Below are 24,126 nucleotides of genomic sequence, written 5' to 3' on the forward strand. Positions count from 1 at the left end.
AATATGAATATTTTAGCACAATTTTATTATTTTAAAGGTTGAGGATCATAATGTGAGATAAATTGATTAAATAACACATGGATTTAGCCAGTATCTGATGAGTTATGATAATGGAAATAAAAGACATTTTGACTACAAGGTTTGTTTACATTGTTCACAAATTCTATTTACGGCGACGATGTATGTACATTAAAAATAGATGAAAATCTTTCTTTTCGGTTCCTATTTTATCATTCCTTGAATCTATATGTAGTTTTTAGAAAAACACAGTGGTTTTAATGTACAGCATTCCTGATATATTTCATTTGCGAATATTAGGAAAGGGGTTGTAGGTGTCCTTGGTGTACATTTCACATTTAAATGACTGGATCCTGCCTTGTAAGTTTTTTTTTTCACATATTTGAATCCGGTGTAAGTATATCAAAACGATCACAATAGTAAAAAAAAACACCATCTGTACTGAAAAATAATTTTCAGTACAGATGGTGTTTTTTTTACGAACTAGTGCGAGAAGTGGTTCATTAAATGCTAGGTCGAAACTTCGGAGTGCCATCTGTATTGAAAAACGTCGTACGATACACGTGCGAAAAGGAAATTCGTAACTCGTGTCGATTTAAAACACTCCCTTCGGTCGTGTTTTAATTTATCGCCACTCGTTTCGAACTTCCTTTTTTACGCACTTGTATCGTAATGTACTATTTAACCGCCGACTCAAATCTCTCAAGGAAGGACGGTTCTCAATTCGTGTTTTTTTTTATGTTTGTTCCACGATATCTCCGTCGTTACTGGATCGTTTTTTTTTTGATTGAATGTATATGCATACAGATTTGTCCCATTTTTCTCAGGACTCAGTTCTGATGATGGGATTCTGGAGAAATCGAGGGAACTCCTCAAATCTGAAAGGCACACATATGGTGATTTTTGTGTTTTTTAAGGAACAGCATGTATTTACGTACGAAACAGGGACATTTGGTGCAGTGGAACTGCTGATGATGGTCAGAACGGAACTCCTCAAATCTGAACGGCACGCTTATAGTGACTTTGGTATTTTTATAAGAACAGCATGCACTTACGTATAGAACAGTAATATTTGGTGCAGTGGAACTGCTGATGATGGTCAAAACCGAAATCCCTAAATCTGAACGGCACACTTATAGTGACTTTGGTATTTTTATAAGAACAGCATGCACTTACGTCCAGAACAGTGACATTTGGTACAGAGGAAATGCTGATGATGGTCAGAACCGAACTCCTCAAACCTTAACGGCACACTTAATATAGTGAATTTGGTATTTTTATAAGAACAGCATGCACTTACGTCCAGAACAGTGACATTTGGTGCAGAGGAAATGCTGATGATGGTCAGAACCGAACTCCTCAAACCTTAACGGCACACTTATAGTGACTTTGGTATTTTTATAAGAACAGCATGCACTTACGTCCAGAACAGTGATATTTGGTGCAGTGGAACTGCTGATGATGGTCAGAACCGAACTCCTCAAATCTGAACGGCACATAGTGACTTTGGTATTTTTATAAGAACAGCATGCACTTACGTCCAGAACAGTGACATTTGGTGCAATGGAACTGCTGATGAAGATTAGAACGGAACTCCTTAAATCTGAACGGGACACTTTAATAGTGACTTTGGTATTTTTATAAGAATAGCATGCATTTAAGTTCATAACAAAATACAAAATACAAAATCATTTATTTCAGCAAATAGGCCACGGGGGCACTTTTACATGTCAACATTACAGAGTATTCATTAAAGTTAAACAAATGAAATTAATAGAAATATTAACTAAAAATATTAATCATAAGCAAAGTAGCTATACACTGATATAGAATTAGAGATGTATAAAGTCTCTAAATGTCATATTATTACTAACTATAATCAATACATAAAGAAAGTGCAAACAGATACAAAGATAAAAGAAATCTACAGTGACATTTATTTATGTTTGTTAAGAATATTGAGTTTTCAAGTCAAATTTTGTCAAGCACTGGTGCTTTTACCTGACTTATATTAAAACTAGAATCAACATTTACATACATGTATCGTGTCTAGCTGAGACAATTTGCCAATTGCAATTAGCTGCAAGTTCCGACTTTTTATTTTAACTAGCTTTTTCCCGCGTTAAATTCGAAACTTGCGGAATCCTCCATACAAACTTCTACCCCCATTTTATGGATGTGGGGAGTTAGAAAGAGACAAAAGTAGCCTATGTCACTCTCCATCCCTTCAACTATCTCCGCATAAAAAATCACGTCAATTCGTCGCTACGTTTTGCCGTGAAAGACGGACAAGCAAACAGACACACACACTTTCCCATTTATAATATTAGCAATAAAGTATGGATAGTTATTAAAGAAAACGAAACTTACTTATTGTAAAGTATGATGTCAGGTTTCCACACCCTCTCGAACGGGATCCTTATGACGTCGATGCCGTCGAAGTCGCTCGTGTTCCACCGCAGGTGGTAGTCCATCCACACTTGCGTGATCCAGCAGTTTGTGGTCAGCAGCTGGTCTTTTTCTTCCTGATGTAAACAACACCATATGAATATTTTAGTTACTTAAGAGGATACGGTAGCGAAAATGCTAAAATGGAAAGGAGCCCCCCTTTCAACTTGGGAATTTTAGTTAAATATACAAGTGTTATTAACTAGATTTATCGAAAAAAAATTGTCCATTAAGAACAACTCAGTCAAAAGATATTTCAAAAAAATCTTTAAAATCGAGGTTCCGCTCTCGACTTTTATATTTAAGAATCTGAATAACAATGAAATAATCTATGTCGGACCGTTTAGCTTTTTTGGTTAATTGTTACCAATCTTGAGTAATGAACCTTTTTTTGCGCCACAATGAAAAAGGCCGTTTTTGGAAATTTTTGATTGGCTCTAGAGTCTTTAAAAAGCAGAATGTCAAAAAAATCAAAACGGTCCGACAAAGATAAAAATAATACCAATCTGTGTTGAAAAAATCATTGCTCTATCTTCAAAAACCAGGGAGGAAATAGTCGAGAGCGTTTGTATTGTTTGTAGCGTTGTTGTTTCCCTGTAGGCTGTGTTGAATAGCGTCCCCTTCAAGTTCCGCCCAAGGCGATGAATTTTTGAACTTTTTTTCTAAGATTATAGTTAGCATTGTTTTAGACGTTTCCGCTTGATACAAAATTAATATACCTATACGAAACCGAACGTAGAGGTAATATTTAGTTATTCACGTAATCACTACTAATCACTACCAATACAAGAAATATACTTTAAATATATGATCTATCTTTGTATAATAGATTCGTAATACTTATAGTGAATATGTACCTACATATGAAACGGATTTGTTATGGAAGTAATCTTGTGAGGGATCATCCATAAATTACGTCACACGTTAAGGGGGAGGGAGGGGGTCGACGAAGTGTGACAATGTGTGACAAGGGGGTGGGAGGGGTCCTACATTTCGTGACGTCACATTTCAAAATCTATCCTAATCTAAGGGTTAAAACACGAACTTTAAACTGTTATTTTATGAAAACTTCATAAACATACACAGATACAGGATGTTCAGTAACCGGACGAAAAGCCAAAAGTAGGCGATAGTCTAGGCCATTTAGAACATTCTTTAGCTATAAATGTCTTGGACAAAATTTTATTTGTCGTTTTTTTTAAACTTCTTGGTGAAAACTCCAAAATTTTGAGACTAAATCGATAAGCATACTCTTGTTATTGTAGATAGTTGTTTTGGTTTTATTTCGTATTGTAAAATGTCTATCGTATACCATAAAATAAATTTGAAACATCTGTGTCTAAAGAAAATCAAACTACAGCGATTTAAAAATTGAATAACATAAAAAAAGTGATTTGAGTAATTTGATTACTTACTTAGGTCACAAAAAAAACTTAAATTTGTTTAAGCCATGTATGGCTAAAAATGTTCTAAATGGCCTAGATCAGGATCACCTATTTTCGACTTTGTATCTGGTTATAAATATAAGATACTAATTGTATTGTCAACCGATTCAGAATGTGGAATCTTGAGCGTTGCGGGGGTTTCAAGGCGTAGGTTAAATAAATTTGTCACACACACACACCAACACGTGGAAAATATTAACTGCAAAACATTAAACAATTTTTTTTTTTTATAGGATGATCTTTATTTACATGAACATATTTACATAATTATATAAGAAACTAAGACTAAACTTAAAAGCTAGCTAATGTCTAAAATAGGCCCTTGAGGCATTGTACCAAGGATACTGGCGACATTTCCTCGCTGTATCGCAATGCTGATACGTTGTGCGAGGAAGTCGCCAGCTCTTCGGTCACCAGTTACCTCAACCAGACGCTTCGCGATTTCTGTGAACAACTTGTTCGCGCTGGGGCCCCATGGACCTAGAGTTTCTACACCAAAGGGTACAAAAAGGTATTCTTTGCCAAGACTTTTGTATTTATTACGTTTCAAAATTTCGGCACTTTCTGCCGCTGCGCCGCTTTTATCTTGGTCCGTTGGAGGTGAGACGGTGCCAATGTGTCTACGCAGGTAGCATCCCACACTAACATTCGTCCCATACTCCAAGGGACCAAGGACACTCCATCAGGCCTCTTGCCATCATCTCTGATTATGCCAGTCGGCTCAAGGAGAGCAGGCACATTGATGGTTGCAAGGGACCGACGGATAATGTCATTAAGCGACGCATGTCTCGAAAAACGGCCTGCACTTTTTTGACAACTAATTTAGTTTGATATATATTTTTTTTAACATTTAAGAGTCAAAATCATCATTTTGTCATTCGTTTTTGAAGTATCAAGTGTGGTGAAGAATAATTTAAGTACATAAATGGAAATAAGATTGATTTTTAACCGCTGTTTTCATTCAATAATTTCAATATGTAAATTTGCAAAATATGTGACGTCACACTAGGGAGGGGGGAGTCTAACAAATGTGACCAGCTGTGACAAGGAGGGGGGGAGGGGTCAAAAATCACGTTTTTTAGTGTGACGTAATTTATGGATGATCCCTGAAGCGCAAATCACAATTTACCGTTCAATATCATTTTCTTGCGGGAGACGAGCCCTTCCCTTCTAGAAATAAACTTACAGAGAGACTTCATATTACGCTTAGTCGCTATGACATGATCATATTAAAACGAAGGTAGGGAAAGAACGCAGTTGTTTTGCGAGAATAGTCTTTATGATAATAATCGTATTCCGGCGATCGAAACACAGTCTGACTCTGTCACGCCACTACAGAAGAGCGAGGAAGAACTAGCTACGAAACGAAGCGTGGGTAAGCAATTGTGACGGTTACTTACGTACCCTGAGATCCTAAGTGAACCTTTACATTTCATTAAACATTCCCATTACAGTGTTATGAAGATCGTGTCGTGGGACATGGACTGTTTGTAGGTATATTAGTTACTAGCTTTTTCCCGCGGCTTTGCTCGCGTTAGAAAGAGACAAAAAGTAGCCTATGTCACTCTCCATCCCTTCAACTAAATATCTCTACTTAAAAAATCACGACAATTCGTCGCTTAGTTTTGCCGTGAAAGACGGACAAACAAACAGACACACACACTTTCCCATTTATAATATTAGTATGGATATAGATATGTTGTTCATTTAGAAGCACAGAACACCCCACTAGAAGCCAAATGCAAGCGATATTGTTCGAGACGCAAATCACCAATCCTTGCGGGGTGAGGCGGGCGCGCACGGTGCTGCCATTGGTCGTTTCAAATAATGGCGCGCCTTTATGATTAGCAGTAGGGATGGGAATGGGACATGTCTATTATAGACAATGGTACCGGTACCAGTACTGTGGTGAATTTGTTTTGCAACAAATTATAATATTATAATTAAATTATAATAAGGCCTAGTTACCCTTCGGGTTGGAAGGTCAGATGGCAGTCGCTTTCATAAAACTAGTGCCTACGCCAAATCTTGGTAGTAGTTTCCAAAGCGGACCCCAGGCTCCCATGAGCCGTGGCGAATGCCGATGCCGGGATAACGCAAGGAGGATGATAATTGTGATAGCATCTCAATAAAAATCATTCTAGTAACTAATAACTAAACTGTGCATTTTTACTTACGTTTACTAAGTTAAATAACCAACTAAATATTCTAAACTAATCAATGAACTAAATACCACTACAGACTCTACAGATTCTAGATAATTATTCACTATTACAAATCTGCTTTCTTTTATATTTCATAAAATGGTAGCACATGGTACGAACGGCAGTACGAAGTTCCCGCAACAGACATAAACTAACATGGCCCCATGCCTAGTCGTTTACGTGAAAGGGATAGCATATCACATCGTTAACTCGGTAAAGAGGGATGGACGCGCCTCGGCGCCGCTCAGCACAACCATATTGACCAGTATAAATGAACTCCGCGGACAATAAACAATATTCAACAAAATAATTAATTTGACTTAACTGTGGAATGTTGTTCCATCTTTTTTACATGTAGAAGTGTTAGAAGACTTGCCACACCACTTTATGCTGTAAGAGACCATTGTTTGCAACCAAAATTGATTATTTAAGATTTTTCCCGAGCGGACACGGACACTGTTAGCGGGTCGTAAACTTGGGCGCTACTGATCGGTGTCGCACGCGTTCAAACTTTTATAAACCTGATTTGTCGTATGCTTGGTGACCGCGAGTCGCCCTGTAAGGGCCATCTTGTTGTATTGATCTGTGTTGAGAAGGCACGGGTGATATTCGACTAAGTAGTGAATGCCGTAGCGTAACTGAAAATCCCACGAAAGACACTAGATTTATCCAATTTTAATTTACTTCTAAACTTAATAGAGTCGTTCGCAAATGTTTCAGGTTGAAAACAAAATGGGTAACTATTAGGTAACTAACTCAGGTACAGTCACCCACAATAATTGGTTATACTTCGAAAGCTACAGAACAGAAATAATGTAACATGTTGTTATGACTCTAGAGGCGATTGGTGTAGCGTTAAAGCTGTGTAATATCATTATTAATTTCCTTGATTGATGCCATTGCCGCTTATCTGCTGTCACGTGTCATGTTAATTACCAATAGTAAAGCCGTTATACTTGCAATTTAACGTTAGACTTAAGTGATTCTTAACGATAAACGTACGCTTCTTTGCATTTTTTTTTCGATTACTAAAATGTATCTCACTTGGATATCGAGATCTATATGCCCATAGGAAACATCTCATTCACCTCATCTGTCCCTTGAGATAAGCATAATACATTGCTCGGAGCAAACTCATAGGAATAAGGTGGCAATTCTATTTATACTTTAGCCAATTTCTTGGAAGCCTTAGGATATATTGGTACATCAAGGTGGCTTTCAATCAACATTCAATTACAATTTCCTTCGATTCTAAGTAATGCAGAATAATAAGTATGAAATTTGTAAGTGTACCTATACCTAACACGTAACAAGATTAAGATCTCAATAAGCAGGGAGCGTACTTTTCGTGCCGATGACATCAATTTGACGTCACGCCCCATATAGGTGATCACAAATTGTTTTATTGTTAATTATTAATCATTAGTCATCAATCATTTTAAGTTATGAATTTCTTTGCATGGTAATGAATGCAAGAAGAATGGTGTGCTTTACGTTAGAGAGAAATTCTCTTTTCTACGTATTTATTGTAATGTGTTGTTAACAATGCTATTTAATTAAATTTATTTATAAAAACAAATCAAATAATTTTATTCACGTTTCACATTTCAAGTAGGTATTATTTATGCCACATGTAAATGGACTACTGTGTTTGAAGTAATTTGTATACGATTAAAATGATTGACGACTAATGATTAATAATCTACAATAAAACTATTTGGGATCACCCTATACGGAGCGTGACGTCAGATTAATGTCATCGGCATGAAAAGTACGCTCCCTGTCAATAAGTAATCCTACCACACATACATTATTGATAGCTTTCCAGGATCACGGTCGATATAAATTCTTTATCTTATTCTTAACCACGGACGTGTTCATTTTAAAACTACTCAAGTTGTAATAAAGAAGTCAATACTAATTAACCTAATACAGACATTTCATGGCATTTTAAAATGTATAAGGCGATTATAAAAGTAGTTTTTTTTAATAAGGTTGTTAAATGTTAAAGTTCTAACTGAAACTATTCGATATACCTACATTTCTCATAAAAAAATATCGCTCCTTCAAGTATGTACTTATATCGATATAAGGCGCTGCTCTAAATTACACTTAGATGCATGATAATGAATGCCCTGAATGGGCACAATGCTCATATGCCAAACGGAGCAACACAGACAATGCATGCATTCAACGCCACTGATTAAACTGTCTCCATTATCATTTTCGCCGCATATTTAGCTCGCAATTAGTTCCGAAGTTTTTAAAATAAACTCCCTTAATGAGTCTGAGCGATTATTAGATAATAGAGACTACTTTTCTTTACTCTACTTTTTTTTCTGGAAAATAAACTACGGAAATACTATATATCGGCCATTTCTAAATACATGTATATATTTCAAGGGATTCTGAGAAGGCTATATTTCGATAGATTTTGGAATAGGGGGATTTTACGGAAGCAAAAATTTGAACGAACTAGATCGAATTTCTGATAAAACGCAAGTTTTAAATAGTACCTAAGATGTTTTTCAGGCGAAGGATGGTCTCCCAGTTTTATTATTGACGCATTAAAATACTGAAGTATGAACACTACACTACCTACTCCTTTGTCTTAAATGTCACATAATTGGTTTCACAATCGAAGCTAAGATAAGTAGGTATCATCCACTGAATTCCTTTTATTCTAAATAAGTACCAGCCAAACCAATTCTGACCAAACAATGGTGGATATAATAAGCAATTCAGAAAATGGGGCAAATTTAATTGGCCATGGCGTATTCAGTTAAGTAGACCAAAATACACCCTCTTCTTTCAGGGAATGCGTACGATAATATTTCTAGATATTCGTATCAGCGATGTCATTAAAGTCAGAAAAAAAAATTTAATACCAAAGTTCACCATCATGAATTAGCCGTGAAAATTTTGAGACTTGATATTAAATTTAGCATGTTACCTATAAGTAAATGAGATTTGTGCTTGACGTGCGAAGGTACCTATTACATGTAATGAGATACTGGCGACGGAAATTCATCATTTCCCTCCCAACTTCCGAAAATAGCCAGCAAAACGTGTTCCACTTAATAATGACATTGTTACGGGAGACGAAATCTGTCCAGAGACAAATTATTGAAAATTTTCACCAAAATTTCAAAGCTTCTTCTTTCAAAGGTCTTTAGTAACGAGTCTCGTGTGTTAATAAAAGCTCGTGTTTACATTTTTTTTGGTTAAAGTAAAATTCACAACACCTCTGTGTAAGATTGTACTTGTATTTTATTTTAATTCTAATCTTAAATCAGGTAGCTACAAAAATATGCAATGAATGCACACGGACGAATGATTGCTCCTGCGGCACTTCCTCCAAAGCGAAGTACCATTCGTAGATGGTTTTCGACGGTAGTCCTACATTTGTTAGCAGTTATCGCCATTGGGTCCCACGGGCCAAGTGGCATGAGTAGTACCCCAAAGAATAGAAAAATCTGTACTGAATTAACAACATTCCACTAGTATGTCTTGGTAAGTAGACCCATATATTATTAATAATAAGTTATCATTTTTTGACTATTTTCTTAAATACCTTGAAAATTACCTTACTAAAAATTATAAAAAAAAATATTTTTGAAATAATTATAAAAACCTCTTTCATTTGATATGTAACATAATATAGTTCTAGAAACTTTAACTTTTAATTTTGACTTTTACCCCCAAAAATGGACCCTATAATTAAATTTTCTTAATTTAAATTACATGTCCGTCTTTGAGTCACAGGTTTACATATGCGTGACAAATTTCAAGTTAATCAGTTCAGTAGTTTCGGAGAAAATTGGCTGTGACGACGGACAGACAGACGCACGAGTGATCCTATAAGGGTTCCGTTTTTCCTTTTTGAGGTACGGAACCCTAAAAAGAATGAACCAATGAAATACGTAAATGACTGAATATTTTTTCTGTCTTTTCGTTCAAATAATCTCAACTAATAGAACCACATAAAATGTTTTTGACACATTTTCTTTACGTTCATTAGGCACGATTGAAAAACTTAAATTACCTACGAATATTTAAATAACTTAATTTGACTTCAATTGTAGGTAACTCTTTTATATAAACCAAGTTTTTGCTTTTGAATTAATTCAATTACGAGTACATCGCTCAATAGAATCGATTGAAATGACGGTAATTGTATGGAGAAACTAAACAGGCGCCTACAAGTGATTACATTCTAGAAGCAAAAAATACATAGGTACATTTTTATGTCGCGGCGATATAATCTTGTACAGTCGAGTTCATAAATATGTGTACATTTTTTCACCTTATTTCAACGAATTAAGGTGAAGAAATGTATTCATATTTATGAACTCACTGTACCTACCAATCGCCTGCTAGCACACTAGTATAATATTAGCCCATCGTGACGGTGCGTCCTCTTCGCACTTAAAGAACGTGAGAACAGGACGCCGCGACGAGATAGGCCATACCGCGCGACCATGCTTGCCCGCGTGATTTGAAGAGATTGGCATATCCAATTTTAATTCGCAGGGTCGTGTTTCGTTAGGCTCAGTTTGTCATCGTATCCATCACGCTTCCATAATGTAACATAAATACCTAAGCTTAAAACAATGGGCATGGTAACGAGTATTATTTGTTTCTTTTCAGGCAATGAATATTGTTGATAAATGGCTCACATTGTACTGTGCGGCTACGACCGCACAAAATGATGACCAATAATATAACCTCTACCGAACACTTTGATCCACTCAACAAATAATGGTCTATCTATACGTCACCGATAATCGCTAGCGTTTTGCATTGCGGGATTTGACCGACTTACTGAATATCATCGCTCTTACTAAGCCAACAGTTATATAAATCGCATGTCATTTGTTGCCTGTATATGTAGAAGGATTTACGAAATATTCAGCATAGGTACTTACTTCATTTTATGTTAGATAAATTAGATAAATATTTATAAAGACAGGCTACCTAGAGGCGAGTTGTTCCCATATTTTCTAAAATGTTATTCACTACCTAACATAACATTTTTATCAAACATAATCTGAGATTCAACAACATGCCTCAGGGCAACTCGTACGTACCTACATAAGGTATACTTTAATTAATATAGAGATTGTTATTTACTGTCTGAGGTTTACTGAGGCGTGTAGATAGGTACACGGATATCTTATTCCCTGGATAATCAGTTTCGTTTATAATCCGCTTTGATTATAGCTCATATTCTAAACGTTTTATCTTCTAGATCTACCAAAATCACTAGATACCTACACTTATATGTCGGTCGCGCATGGTCGTCTTTGATTCCTTGGCCATACAAATCAATTGCATGGTAACGTAATTTAGGTCTACCCGTAATTATGCTGTCTCAACAACAATTGCATGCATGTGAGCTTTAGTGTTATGTATTCTGTTCAGCCAGACACCAGATACGCTAATCACTCTAATCAACTTCGACAAATACGTGCTTACCTCGAGCAACACCGTCTCCCGATACCTCAAAGACGGGAGGAGTCCAAGCAATATCTTACCATCCATTTTTTGCGGAGGGAAACGTGCCTACAACCGCACTTCGCACGCACTCTAATACAAAATATAATTTATGACTGTAATGACGACACACATACGCAGAAATATGACACACGTCATAGACACATCTTACACACCTCGAACTTTTCTTGTGTACGGATGAGTCACTTACGAGGTTTGTGTGTGCATGCTACTTGGGGATATACTTCGGCAAAGAGAAAATAGTACGAATGACGGATTCCTTCCGAGTTGCTTGATGACTTACCACGTCAATGATGTGATGGAGCGAGACTCCAAAGGTGACGAGGAGTGGGTGCGAGGAGTTTTCCACAGGACGCACTGAAGCGTCATAGTTCTGCATCAGGTGACGTACGAGGCGGTACTCCTCATCACAGCACACAGCACCTGAAATACAAATATAATTTTACGTTTTGCTCTCCCCCTGTATGTATTGGAAATTGGAAATACTGATAGTATTTGAAACGGTATGTGAAAAAAAGGAATGGCTTTTGTATTGATTGTGACGAAACAGGCAACATTATGTACCTAGTTTACCTATTATAAATAGTTTGTACCTACCTACTAATATTTATTAGGACCGTGAGTTGCAATATAATTCTATTAAACTAAGTTGTGCTCTTTTATTGCAATATCGTAGTTTTCGAATATTAATTATTAAATTATCGTTTATCGGTTCAGCTGTTAGTTTCGAGGCTATTTGAATACTTTATAAAATTAATATTTAAAGCTTTATAACTTCTTTTAAAGAGCGTCATAATCAGTCAATTTGAAACATTGATGAAAATAAGTCGATTTAACCAATTGGAACAATATTTATTGAAGTAGAAGCAATACAATTGTTATTGCTCGTTTTATTATAAAGGTACCTAGGCTTGTTTTGTTTGTGCTTTGTCAGCGGGTGTTGATAATAAGATTATTAAGTGTTAAGTACCTATATAGGCTACTAGACTCATATCTAATTTGGCACAATAAATAAATGATTGTCTTCTGTAATATTTAACGTAAGAAACCATTACCTAATTAATTTTGGCTATTAAATGTGTATGATGTCTACGTATTTTTAATTCAAAAATGTCAGTATTTTTTTTTAATTTGGCCACCGAAAACGCTGTCGGCCGTGTAGTGACGTCATAGAATTCATGTCAAATCAATCACTGACATAATGACCTTTATGCCTCGTACTTAAAGTGTCAGAAAGTGTTGTTTTCACACTGAATGACTTCATTGCATTGCCTGATTACCTAAAAGTATTCTTTTTCGGTTATTTGGACAGCAAGTAATAATATAAGACAAACTTTAAAAAAGGGTCAAGTAACCTATTGTAACATTTTTGCCGTAGTCAAACTTAAATTAAAAAAATAGTTTATTTATCGTATGGCATATACCGTTTCTCTACTTTTAAATGTTTAAAAAGTCAGACTGCAGATACTCGATTGCAGTCGTCGACAAGGTCTTAAGATCTGCCAATGGGGGATGTCTGAAAATTTTAAAATCGCCTGATATTTTTTCTGGTGATAGGAATAAGCATTTCTATTTACAGAAAAAAGTTACAGATTTTTTGGTAGCACCATACATTTTATAAAAATAAAAACGTGTTGCTCGACTGCGCGTACGACCCACTTCGGCAGTTATGAGTTTTGTCTTAGTCTTTAAAAAAATTCCATTTTGAATCTGTGCTGGCCACAGACACTGACAGTTGATTGTCAGCTTGACATTTTTTAGGAGAATTCATAACCATATCTGGTGAACTATTTATTACTGTTTTCGACTCATTTTCTCTCCCTGGCCTCTGATTTTGCCTCCTTCTACGACTACCTTCGCTCTCGAACCCCGGACCGTGATTTTACTGGCTTAAAACGACGACCTTTGATTTTAAACCCTGGACCTGATTCTACTTGCATTAACGAAGACGTGTGCTTGCCCTGCTTGCTGCCGACGGCCTTTGCGTTGAACCCCGGACCTGATTACAATTTTTAAGCCCATTGAATTGGGAAAACGTGGATAGGTACTAGCGATTTTGTAAGAGCTAGTTCATCTAATTTGCCAAAATGTGGAACAGCGACAAACACAATGCCTGTGAAGAAGAAATTGATGAAAGATGCAGAGATATTTTGGACAGAGAATGTGTATCCCATTAATTTTGAAAAGTGCAACTACATGTTATTAGAGTGTAATAAACATAAATTTGTCTTGATCTATATTAACATTATTACTCATTTTAGCACCCATAAGTACGTTTTCACATTATTCAATCTAATACCAGATGTTGGACCGATATCCCATACATTACAGGCGTCGTCTTGGATTTTTTCCATTGAAATCCTTCCGACATCCGATATTGGATCAGGTAATGTGAAAACAGGCTAACTCCTAGTAGTGATTCATAAGCGCACCTGCCTACAGATGAGAACTAGAGAAGGACCTGTGCCCTAAACAAATAACTTTAGATTGTTGGTTTATTGTCTGCTTTAAGTAGTTAGTGCTCAAAAAGGAAATGAGTTTGCGATGTGACGCCTACTGCTTTTCATATCACCCATTCAGAAAGGGTACTTTTCGGCCCTGTTAGGAGGGAATTAAGTGACACTTTTCTGTTCAATAACTTTGTCTGGCCTGTATAAAATATTAACGCCACGGAAAGTGTTTGCACATAAGTAATAATCAGTAATCAGTAATTCTTTATTGCTATCATAGGTACATAAGTTGGTACATTTCAGTAGGTATAGCACAGCTATGAACCCTGTAAGGGCACTGCAAATATAGTTCTTAATAACTAAAAATCTTAATACTTATAATCTTATAAATCTTAATACCTATATTGCTATGAGAACATTTTTATGTTGTAACATATTTTAATATTATGTATAAAAAAATTGTGTCGATTAAGTGCATAATATTTTTACAACAGACCTGATTCATATTTTAGTATTTTGCTTATATGATATGAAAAAAAAAGTGTCAAATGGTAGCAATAGTAGATTGTGCAACAAGGGAGAAAAATGAGATATATCTCTTGAGTGTAGCAAGGTATTCTTAAATTTAATCCTGAGCGTAGTGAGGGATTCAAGTGTTAAGACACAAGGTGGAATTAAATTTGCTACACATATTAACATCAACTTATAGGAAATTTATATATAATGATATGTTATATGAACATAAAAAATGGTATGTTATGTAACCATGTAAAAAAAATGTGTCCTTGAAGGGAAAAGTATCACTTTGGTCCCTAATAGCAAAGAGGAAAAGTGCCTCTTTGCACCCTCCTCGCAGTGCAGGGAAGAAAATAACCCTTTCTTTTCGAATCCCAGTCACTACACTCAGTATTCAATTACATATAGAATACTTCACTTTGTTCACAATTCAATTTGTATCCTCGCTATAAATATGCAATGTTGCTCCCTCGTAACACAATCTACTATAGTGCTGTTAATCATGCTTTAACAGTATGGAGGGCCATAGAAGAATATGGAAAGCCATAGCCGACTGAATTGGATAGTAACTTGACAGTAACTCGACACACATGACACACCTACAACTCAGAAGTAAAATAAAACAACACAATAAAATAAATCAATTATATTTTATTATAGGACATTGCAAATTATAAAAAAAAATGTATTTTACCATATTTTTCCTATTGGTCTATCCAAAAAATACACATTTTATAAAATGCCACCGTGTCAGATATTTATGACTTTCTTTTTTATGATATTATTGCCAGCGTGTAACTGCATTTTAAGGTTGGTAAACAAGACACGGTATCTTACACTCAGGTGGTCTTCACAGCAAAATCGCACTCTGGTTGGGCAGTTCCTGCCAACCTATTGACACCAACTTTCCTTCAGCTCCTTTCTTAATATGAACAATTTTAAATCTGGGTTTTTCTGGTTGGTTTTAGAACAAGTTGGTATAAAGCATGTTTTGGGATCCTTATATCGTGTTTATGTACTTGTATTCATTATAACAAATAGTGTCCGGAACTTAAAAGCGATGATCGTCCTTATATCAAGCAAAATCAGAAGTCAGGGAGGCAAAACGGATCGTAAACAGTTCAGCAGGATCAGGTCCAGTGTTTAAAAGCAAACGTCTTCGTTAATGCAAGCAGAATCAGGTCCAGAGGTTAATATCAAAGGTCGTCGTTTTAAGCCAGTAAAATCAACGTCCGGGGTTCGAGAGCGAAGGTAGTCGTAGAAGGAGGCAAAATCAGAGGCCAGGGAGAGAAAATGAGTCGAAAACAGTAATAAATAGTTCACCAGATATGGTTATGAATTCTCCGAGAAAAATGTCAAGCTGACAATCAACTGTCAGTGTCTATGGCTAGCACAGATTCAAAATGGAATTTTTTTAAAGACTAAGACAAATCTCATAACTGCCGAAGTGGGTCGTACGCGCAGTCGAGCAACACGTTTTTATTTTTATAAAATGTATGGTGCTACCAAAAAATCTGTAACTTTTTTCTGTAAATAGAAATGCTTATTCCTATCACCAGAAAAAATATCAGGCGATTTTAAAATTTTCAGACATCCCCCATTCTCCGCTAAATTTGGTGATGGGGCACTCAAAGAAAATGTGGTGTACTGTCTGATCCGGGTTGCCACATTGGCATTCCGATGACTCGCGCCACCCCCATTTACACCACAGCGATGCGCAGTTACCGACGCCTGTCCTAATCCGATTCAACCGACACCAAAGACGTCAAGGTTCCTCAAATCCCACTGGCCGGATCCGAGCTTGTAGCTCAAAAAGGTCTGTAGGCATAGGCCTCGAGTCCCACTCTGCAAAAAAATAGTGGTCCTAAAGAAGACGCATTTGTCCTATGGTCGCAATTATCCCTCTGTCAGACCATCATCATGTTGAATCCACTTGTGTCAACTATGTTGTTGACATAGCGAGTGCATTATTGAGAGTCCTTGAAAACGTTGCGAATATTTTTGTAACAGAGTACAGTCTGGCAGAAAAGAGTACAAAATAATACTGGCGCCGGTTTACATGGAAACCGTTTTGAATGTGGCTACTTTTGAGTCACTTTTGTATGAGAACAGTAAGTGCTGCTATGATAAAAATAATTGTTTGTAAGTATGAAAGTAGATAACCTGTTACCTAATATAATACATAAAACAAAACATGCCAAGGCATTTTATTGTTAGAACCTACGTAAGTTTATTAACTATGAAGTTCGTATGTGCACCATTATAAACTCTACTGGTTGAATAGAATCGTCTTCTAGACAATGTCACATTATGTAAACATGTCAGTTTGGTTCAGTTCGTTTGCCTGTGCGGTCGGCACAAATATACATTGGAAAACTATCTAGTATTTTATTTACTGTGTCCACGGATATTTCCAACTTGGTAGCAGATCATGCAGTAAATTTGCTACGATAGTAATAATTTTCCGAAGTGTTCGCGTGAAACTTCATCAAATTATTTTCAAAATTTTCGCAACAAAAACAAAAGATGGCATCTGCCAGTCAGAATGGTTTCATCGAAAAACTGTCTGGAATACAGAATTATTCATCTTGGAAGTTTATGATGCGGATGGTGCTTATCCACGATGATCTTTGGGAGTGTATAAGCACGCCTGAAAATAAAAATGAAGACGCGAAGAAGCAGGAGAAGGCGCTCGCGAAAATCGCCTTAAACGTACAGCCTTGTGTGTTTCCACAAATTAGAAATGCCAAGACGGCTCGCGAAGCGTGGAGCAACCTGCAAAAGGCATACGAGGACCGAGGCTTGTCACGACGGCTCGGACTGCTACGCACATTGTTCGCCATCAAACTGAGCGAATGTGGTAGCATGGAGGTTTACGTCAACAAGGTCATGGATATATCGCAACAGCTGAGCGACATCGGGAAGGCATTGGAAGATGACTTCGTGGCCGTGATTTTACTCAGTGGCTTGACAAGCGATTACGACCCGTTGATAATGGCTCTAGAAAATTCGAACACGTCACTGTCAAGCGAAAATGTCAAAGCCAAATTGCTTCTAGAAAATTCAAGACGCAATGAGAAAAGTGAAGATGCTACGGCTTTTGCAACTCGGAAAGCACGCAACCCAATTAAATGCTTCAGATGCAAAAAGAGTGGACATACCAAGAAGGATTGTCCAGAAAACTCTGACGGCAAGAAGAGTGGCATGAAAAGCCAGACGATGCTTACTGCATTGGCCGCAGGAGCCAACCGTGACGTTTGGTACGTCGACAGTGGTGCGGCACAGCATTTCTGCAACGATCGCAGTTTTTTATCAGATTTTACTACTGATAAACCAAAGAAGGTATACATCGCGAATGGTGAAGCCTTATTGACAGCTGGGAAAGGAACTGCTCAAGCTTTGTTAAAGGACAATAGTGTGAGATCTATAAGTAATGTGTACTTAGTACCTAAATTGTCTACAAATTTATTATCTGTTAGTGCTATGGATAGGAAAGGTTACGAAATTGTGTTTCGTTCTGGCGTGTGTAAAGTTTTAGACAAAGGGCAGGTTTTAGCTACAGCTACTTTAAGGGATGGTATTTATCAACTCGATGCCATCGAAACTCTTTCTGCTGTGTGTAGCGAGCCATCTTCGCAGGCTATGTCTTTGTCTTTGGGTACAGGTGACAGCGTAGCGGTGCCGACTGCTGCCGTGAGCGTGAAGCAAGCGCCACAGATCCCTGCTACTGGAAGCCAGTCAACACAACAAGTTTGGCATCGACGTCTATCTCATCTGAACGCCCGCAGTATGGAGTTACTGAGAAAAGGTATGGTTACTGGTATTTCTTATGACAACAATAATTTTGAGTCATGTGTTTCCTGTATTTTAGGTAAACAGACGAAGTTGCCATTTCCAAAGAAATCTGAGACCAGGGCTAAGGAAATCCTTGGGTTAGTTCACAGTGACGTCATGGGACCACTACCGTGTCCGTCCATAGGTGGGAAAAGATATTTCCTGTTGTTCATTGATGACTTGTCAAGAAAAACATTTGTTTATTTTCTTAGGCGGAAGGATGAGGTTTTTGAGATGTTTAAAGAATTCAAAGCTCTCGTGGAAAACCAAACCAATAAGAAAATAAAAGTTCTTCGTAGTGACAATGGTGGTGAATATGTCAATTCTAAATTTCAGAAGTTCCTGAAGGCGCATGGAATTCGACATCAGACCACGGTTCCAAGGTCATCAGCTCAGAACGGAGTCGCGGAGCGCGCGATAAGAAGCGTTACGGAGAAAGCCAGGTGCATGCTTCAGGAAGCAGGCTTGAAGAAGGAATTCTGGGCAGAAGCGGTCAACACCGCCGTCTACCTTAAGAATCGCTCTCCGACTAAGGCTGTGATGGGCAGTACACCAGAAGAAAAGTGGACAGGTAAAAAGGAGAATCTTAGCTACCTGCGCATTTTTGGCTGTCAAGCGTATGCCCTTCAGCACAAACGGGACAAACTGGATCCCAAAAGTAAGAAGTATATTTTTGCCGGATACTGTGACGACACAAAAGGTTACAGACTGATAGATCCGGAGAACCCGAAGACTGTCATAAAAGCTAGAAACGTGATTTTTCTAGAACATGCTTTTTGGAATGACACTTCATCTGATGAGTATGACAGTTCACGTTACACTCAGATTAGTTTGACGAACAATGTAACTGTCGCTGATAATACTCAGGTGCAACCCGCTTTACCCGTTTTACCCCAAGAGCCCGCAGAAATATCTAATGAAAGCGCTCAAGATAACAGCGTCATTACAACAGATGATTCTGAGAGCAGCAGTGAGACCCCAGATGACCCTGCGGATGAGACATATGTCCCAGGAGATTCAACACTGGAAGACTTTGAAAACTCTACGGATGGAACGAGTGAGTTTGAGTCTGCTAATATAGCAAACACTGTATGCAGTGACAACGGGGACCCTCTAACAGTTCGCGAGGCGCTGAGTGGCCCGGATGCGAGTAAGTGGAAAGCCGCGATGGCAGAAGAGTATAAATCCTTCATCGATAACAAGTGTTGGACTCTGACTGACCGCGATGCGAAGCAACGGCCTGTCAAATGCAAGTGGATCTTTAAAAGAAAGCTTGGCCTCGATGGGGAAATACTGAGATACAAAGCGCGCCTTGTTGCAAAAGGTTATACCCAGAAATACGGTATTGATTACGAGGAAACATTTTCTCCTGTAGTAAGATATTCCACTATACGTACGTTACTAGCTTTAGCAACGGAACATAACATGAATATCGAGCATCTTGATGTAAAAACGGCGTTTTTGAATGGAGATTTAAAAGAAACCGTTTTTATGGAGCAGCCAGAAGGCTATAAGATTAAGGGCCAAGAAGATAAAGTTTACAAGTTGAATAAGGCCATATACGGACTGAAGCAAGCTTCGAAGTCTTGGTATGAGAAAATAAATGGCGTTTTGACAAACAAAATGAAGTTCAAACGTTTATCTTCCGAACCTTGTGTTTATGTCAAGTCGAGCGGGAAATCCATTATTATAATTGCGCTCTATGTTGATGACATAATGTTGTTTTCTTCAGCTGATTGCCGAGATACGGCTGGAATTAAAGAAGAATTAAAGAAGGCCTTTGAAATCAAAGATTTAGGGCCAGCTCATCACATTCTTGGAATGAGGCTTTGCAGACAGAATGACGAGATTACTCTAGACCAGTCAAGCTATATTAAGAAGGTGCTAGAACGATTTCATATGTCAGACTGCAAACCTGCACGAACACCTATGGAAACAGGTCTGAAGCTCGTGACATCTACAAAAAAAGATTGTACGCACGACTACAGAGGCCTGATAGGATGTCTAATGTACATAGCGGTATGTACGCGACCAGATATTGCGCATGCTGTCAGCTCACTCAGCCAGTTCAACGACACGTACGACGAGACTCACTGAAAGGCGGCGAAACGCGTTCTTCGCTATCTGAAAGGTACGCTTAATCATTGTTTAACTTTTCAGAAGTCAGGTTTAGACATCGTCGCATATGCTGATGCTGATTTTGCGTCAAATGAGATCGATCGCCGGTCTTATACCGGTTTTGTGTTCAAAATCGGAAATTCTACTATCTCATGGGAGAGTAGGAGACAAAAGACAGTCGCTCTTTCAAGCACGGAGAGTGAGTACATGTGTCTGTCAGATGCTTGTAAAGAGGCTCTCTTTCTACGCAAGTTTCTGTTCGAAATTTACGGGGTACAGTATGGGATTACTTTGTTTAATGACAATCAGTCTGCACTGAAATTGTGTGCTAATTCTATGTACCACGCCAGAACGAAGCACATCGATGTACGGCATCACTTCATCAGGGAAATCGTTGAGGAAGGTACTGTCGTTTTGAAATACCTATCAACTGATGAAATGGTGGCCGATGTTTTAACGAAACCATTGGCAAAAGAAAAACATGATAAGTTTGTTAGTCATTTATTTGTATCATTAAATAAGTGACTTGGCTCTAAGCAATATACTATATATTTGTGAAGGTATAGTTTGTTTTAGATCCGTTTCATGTATGTTTTGACTATTTGTAGTTTTATATGTTACGGATACTTTACGAAATTTACTGATACCTTTGCTATGCCTATTTTTGTGTTGTAGGTAATGTTTTGTTTTTAGACAGCGGATGTGTCTAATGTATTTGCTTAGATTACTATGTGTTTAATGTATGTGATGTACATGAGTTTATATTGGTTCAAGGGCCAATGTTAGAACCTACGTAAGTTTATTAACTATGAAGTTCGTATGTGCACCATTATAAACTCTACTGGTTGAATAGAATCGTCTTCTAGACAATGTCACATTATGTAAACATGTCAGTTTGGTTCAGTTCGTTTGCCTGTGCGGTCGGCACAAATATACATTGGAAAACTATCTAGTATTTTATTTACTGTGTCCACGGATATTTCCAACTTTTATAAATTGCTTATACCTATTTGTGAAACAGATTTTAACAAATTACATTATTAACAAGTATTTACCTACCTACTATTAAAACACCCTCAGTATTCATTAGGTAAATTCTGAAACCACTATACAATTGACACGTATGTTTATTTCCCATGATCCAGTTAGGTATTTTAATTTCCATTTAAACGTCTTCTTTATCCCAATTTTCAATCAAAGATAGGTAATTCGATTTCTTCTTTGGTGACATCGGGGAACTTTTGACACGTTAATCAAAGACGGTGGAAATCTTGAAGAGACGACGTTTCGATCACGAAACGATTAAAATATTAAAAATATTATAACTCATTTTCCGCAAACAGCGTTCTGTTAAGTTTTATTCCCAAATCTAATTTAAGTAACTTTCTAAAATGCTTTTGAGTTAAATGCCTGAGAAAGGAAATTACTAAATTGTTTTGACCTATTAAATGTAAATGAGAATGACCTACAATTCCGAAGCGGGACGGGAGTGTGCTCGTCAACCTTTATAATGTTCAGCATCTGTTACCTAGATTACTTCCATTTGTAACAGATAAATTAGAGGCAGGCAGTGTTATGAACATTTTTTAGCGAAATGAATTTGTTTTATCCAACTTTTTTATCAGTCTCCTTTTGTTGTTTGGGGGTTTTTGTACTCGTATTGTCACAAACTCGTATTGAAAAAGAAATCATTGTTTATTTTTGTTTGGAATTAGTCTGCATTCAATATCTGTGAGCACTTTGTTTATAAGCACTTTGTTTTATTTTAACCGATATCGACTGCAAAACAATAAATCGTTCTAGAACCCGTAATTCACAACAGGCAAGCAATTGTGGAGTTCATTTTGTCCAATAGTGGTTACTGGTGGCTGTAAACCCAACAGTGTTGTTTATTTTCACTTGAGATGTCAAGCTCAGATATAAACCTTAATTGGTGCTTCGTTGTCGTTTCACAGGAATTGTTTACGGAGATTTTCTCTTGCACTGCATACTTGACCTTGATTTAAATTCGTAGTAAAGCCATAGCGTAAATAGAGTTTTTCTACTCGTCGACTTTAATCTGTCAATTAGAACACCACAGACTAAACTATGTGCTGACTTTTCAGTATTGGATAGTCTTTGATACTTAGTCAACTATAATATTTCATTACACTTCACTTAAGTTAACTGAAAAAAAATCAAAAATAGAACTTTATACAAGCTCTATACTATCCACACTGACATTTTATCCCGCCAGGCGGCGCCTGTGCAAGTGTCTAGTCCAAGGCCCCATTTAATAAACATTACAATTCAACAATTATGTAAAAAAGTGACATATTTGTAAAGTTTCGCTACAAATTCTGTTTAATAAAACCTACAAATAAGTAAGAAACCTACAATTAGAAAACGTACAATTGTAACCATTGTAAAAGCCGTCTACATTTAAATATGTAAAAAAACGCCTAGGTAGTTCACAACGACAATATTGTACTCACAAATTTGTAATGGTAACTTACAACTTACATAAAATGTAAATTTTCTACAAGTTCTCAATAAAAGGTAGACATCTTATTTAAAAAAAATATTAGATTGGTTTACCTTTTACTGTTTAACATTAAGTACGGAAATCAACAACAAAAATGTAACTCTTATTTACGTCAATAAGGGTATTTTATTTGGTCTGTTTAGTGAAAAATTAATGCACGAGATTAAAATAAAGAAGTAGAAAGAGATTGCCGAGCAACTAAAATCTTTAAGTATGTATATCAAAGTAAGTAAGTAAATATTCTTTATTGCACCATTTTACATGTTATAAATATACAGAATGTTGAGTGAGAGTATAACTAGGTAACAACAGGCGGTCTAGTCAAAGTCTAGAATACTCCATGTGCATCTGCTACTACATGATGTTGAGAGCCACAGCCCATGCAGTGCAACGCACATCAAATCTGTTCAGTGGGTGAAAGCGCTGCATTTATATTAACTAGTCTCATGTTGAAGATCACTCCCTATTTTAAAAGTAAATATTCGACGGTATTAGACGGCGACTATGGGATATGGGTTAAATTGTGGCGTAGGCGAGAGGCTGGCAACCTGTCACTGCAATGTCACAGTTTCGTTTTCTTTCAACCTCTTATTTGCCAAGAGTGGCACTGAAACTTTAGTAGTTTCATGTGTTCTGCCTACCCCTATATGGGATACAGGCGTGATTGTATGTATGTATGTAGTCTAGCTTACGCGGAATTTTTCGGTGAACGTAAAATCCATTACCTATATCCAAAGTAAAATGTATCCTTTTACAAAAATTCGCCGATTGCGTTGAATGACATATTCATAATCACTATCATCGCCATTACTGTCACTACTTACTAGTTGTTAGAACCATATTTTTTTATTATGATCGTAAAGCACACTTCAAATCAAGTTTTGACACTTCATTAATCTCCTGTCAGAATTGCACTACAATTTACATAACATGTAAACTTGTAATTACAATAATGTGTTCAATAAAACACATTTCCTTACAAAATTGTTAAAAATCACCTGTCAAGTGAAAATGTTTATTGAACAGAAATAGGTGAAATTGTAGCTTAACTC

The 24,126-nt window shown here is 37.0% G+C and overlaps 1 protein-coding gene across 4 annotated transcripts in view; it reads right to left on the bottom strand.

Annotated features, from left to right (window-relative positions):
- LOC125225225 (neuronal acetylcholine receptor subunit alpha-10-like) overlaps nucleotides 1-24,126 on the bottom strand; it is a 111,504-nt gene that overhangs the window by 74,557 nt on the left and 12,821 nt on the right. For all 4 annotated transcript variants that reach the window (XM_048128832.1, XM_048128831.1, XM_048128834.1 and 1 more), the window contains exons 2-3: nucleotides 11,916-12,055; nucleotides 2,389-2,543 (exon numbers count right to left, since the gene is read on the bottom strand). In XM_048128832.1, coding sequence (XP_047984789.1) covers nucleotides 2,389-2,543; nucleotides 11,916-12,055 — 295 coding nt within the window. The remainder of the gene's footprint in view (nucleotides 1-2,388; nucleotides 2,544-11,915; nucleotides 12,056-24,126) is intronic.

Source organism: Leguminivora glycinivorella, chromosome 4, assembly GCF_023078275.1.
Source record: "Leguminivora glycinivorella isolate SPB_JAAS2020 chromosome 4, LegGlyc_1.1, whole genome shotgun sequence".
Taxonomy (NCBI): Eukaryota; Metazoa; Arthropoda; class Insecta; order Lepidoptera; family Tortricidae; genus Leguminivora; species Leguminivora glycinivorella.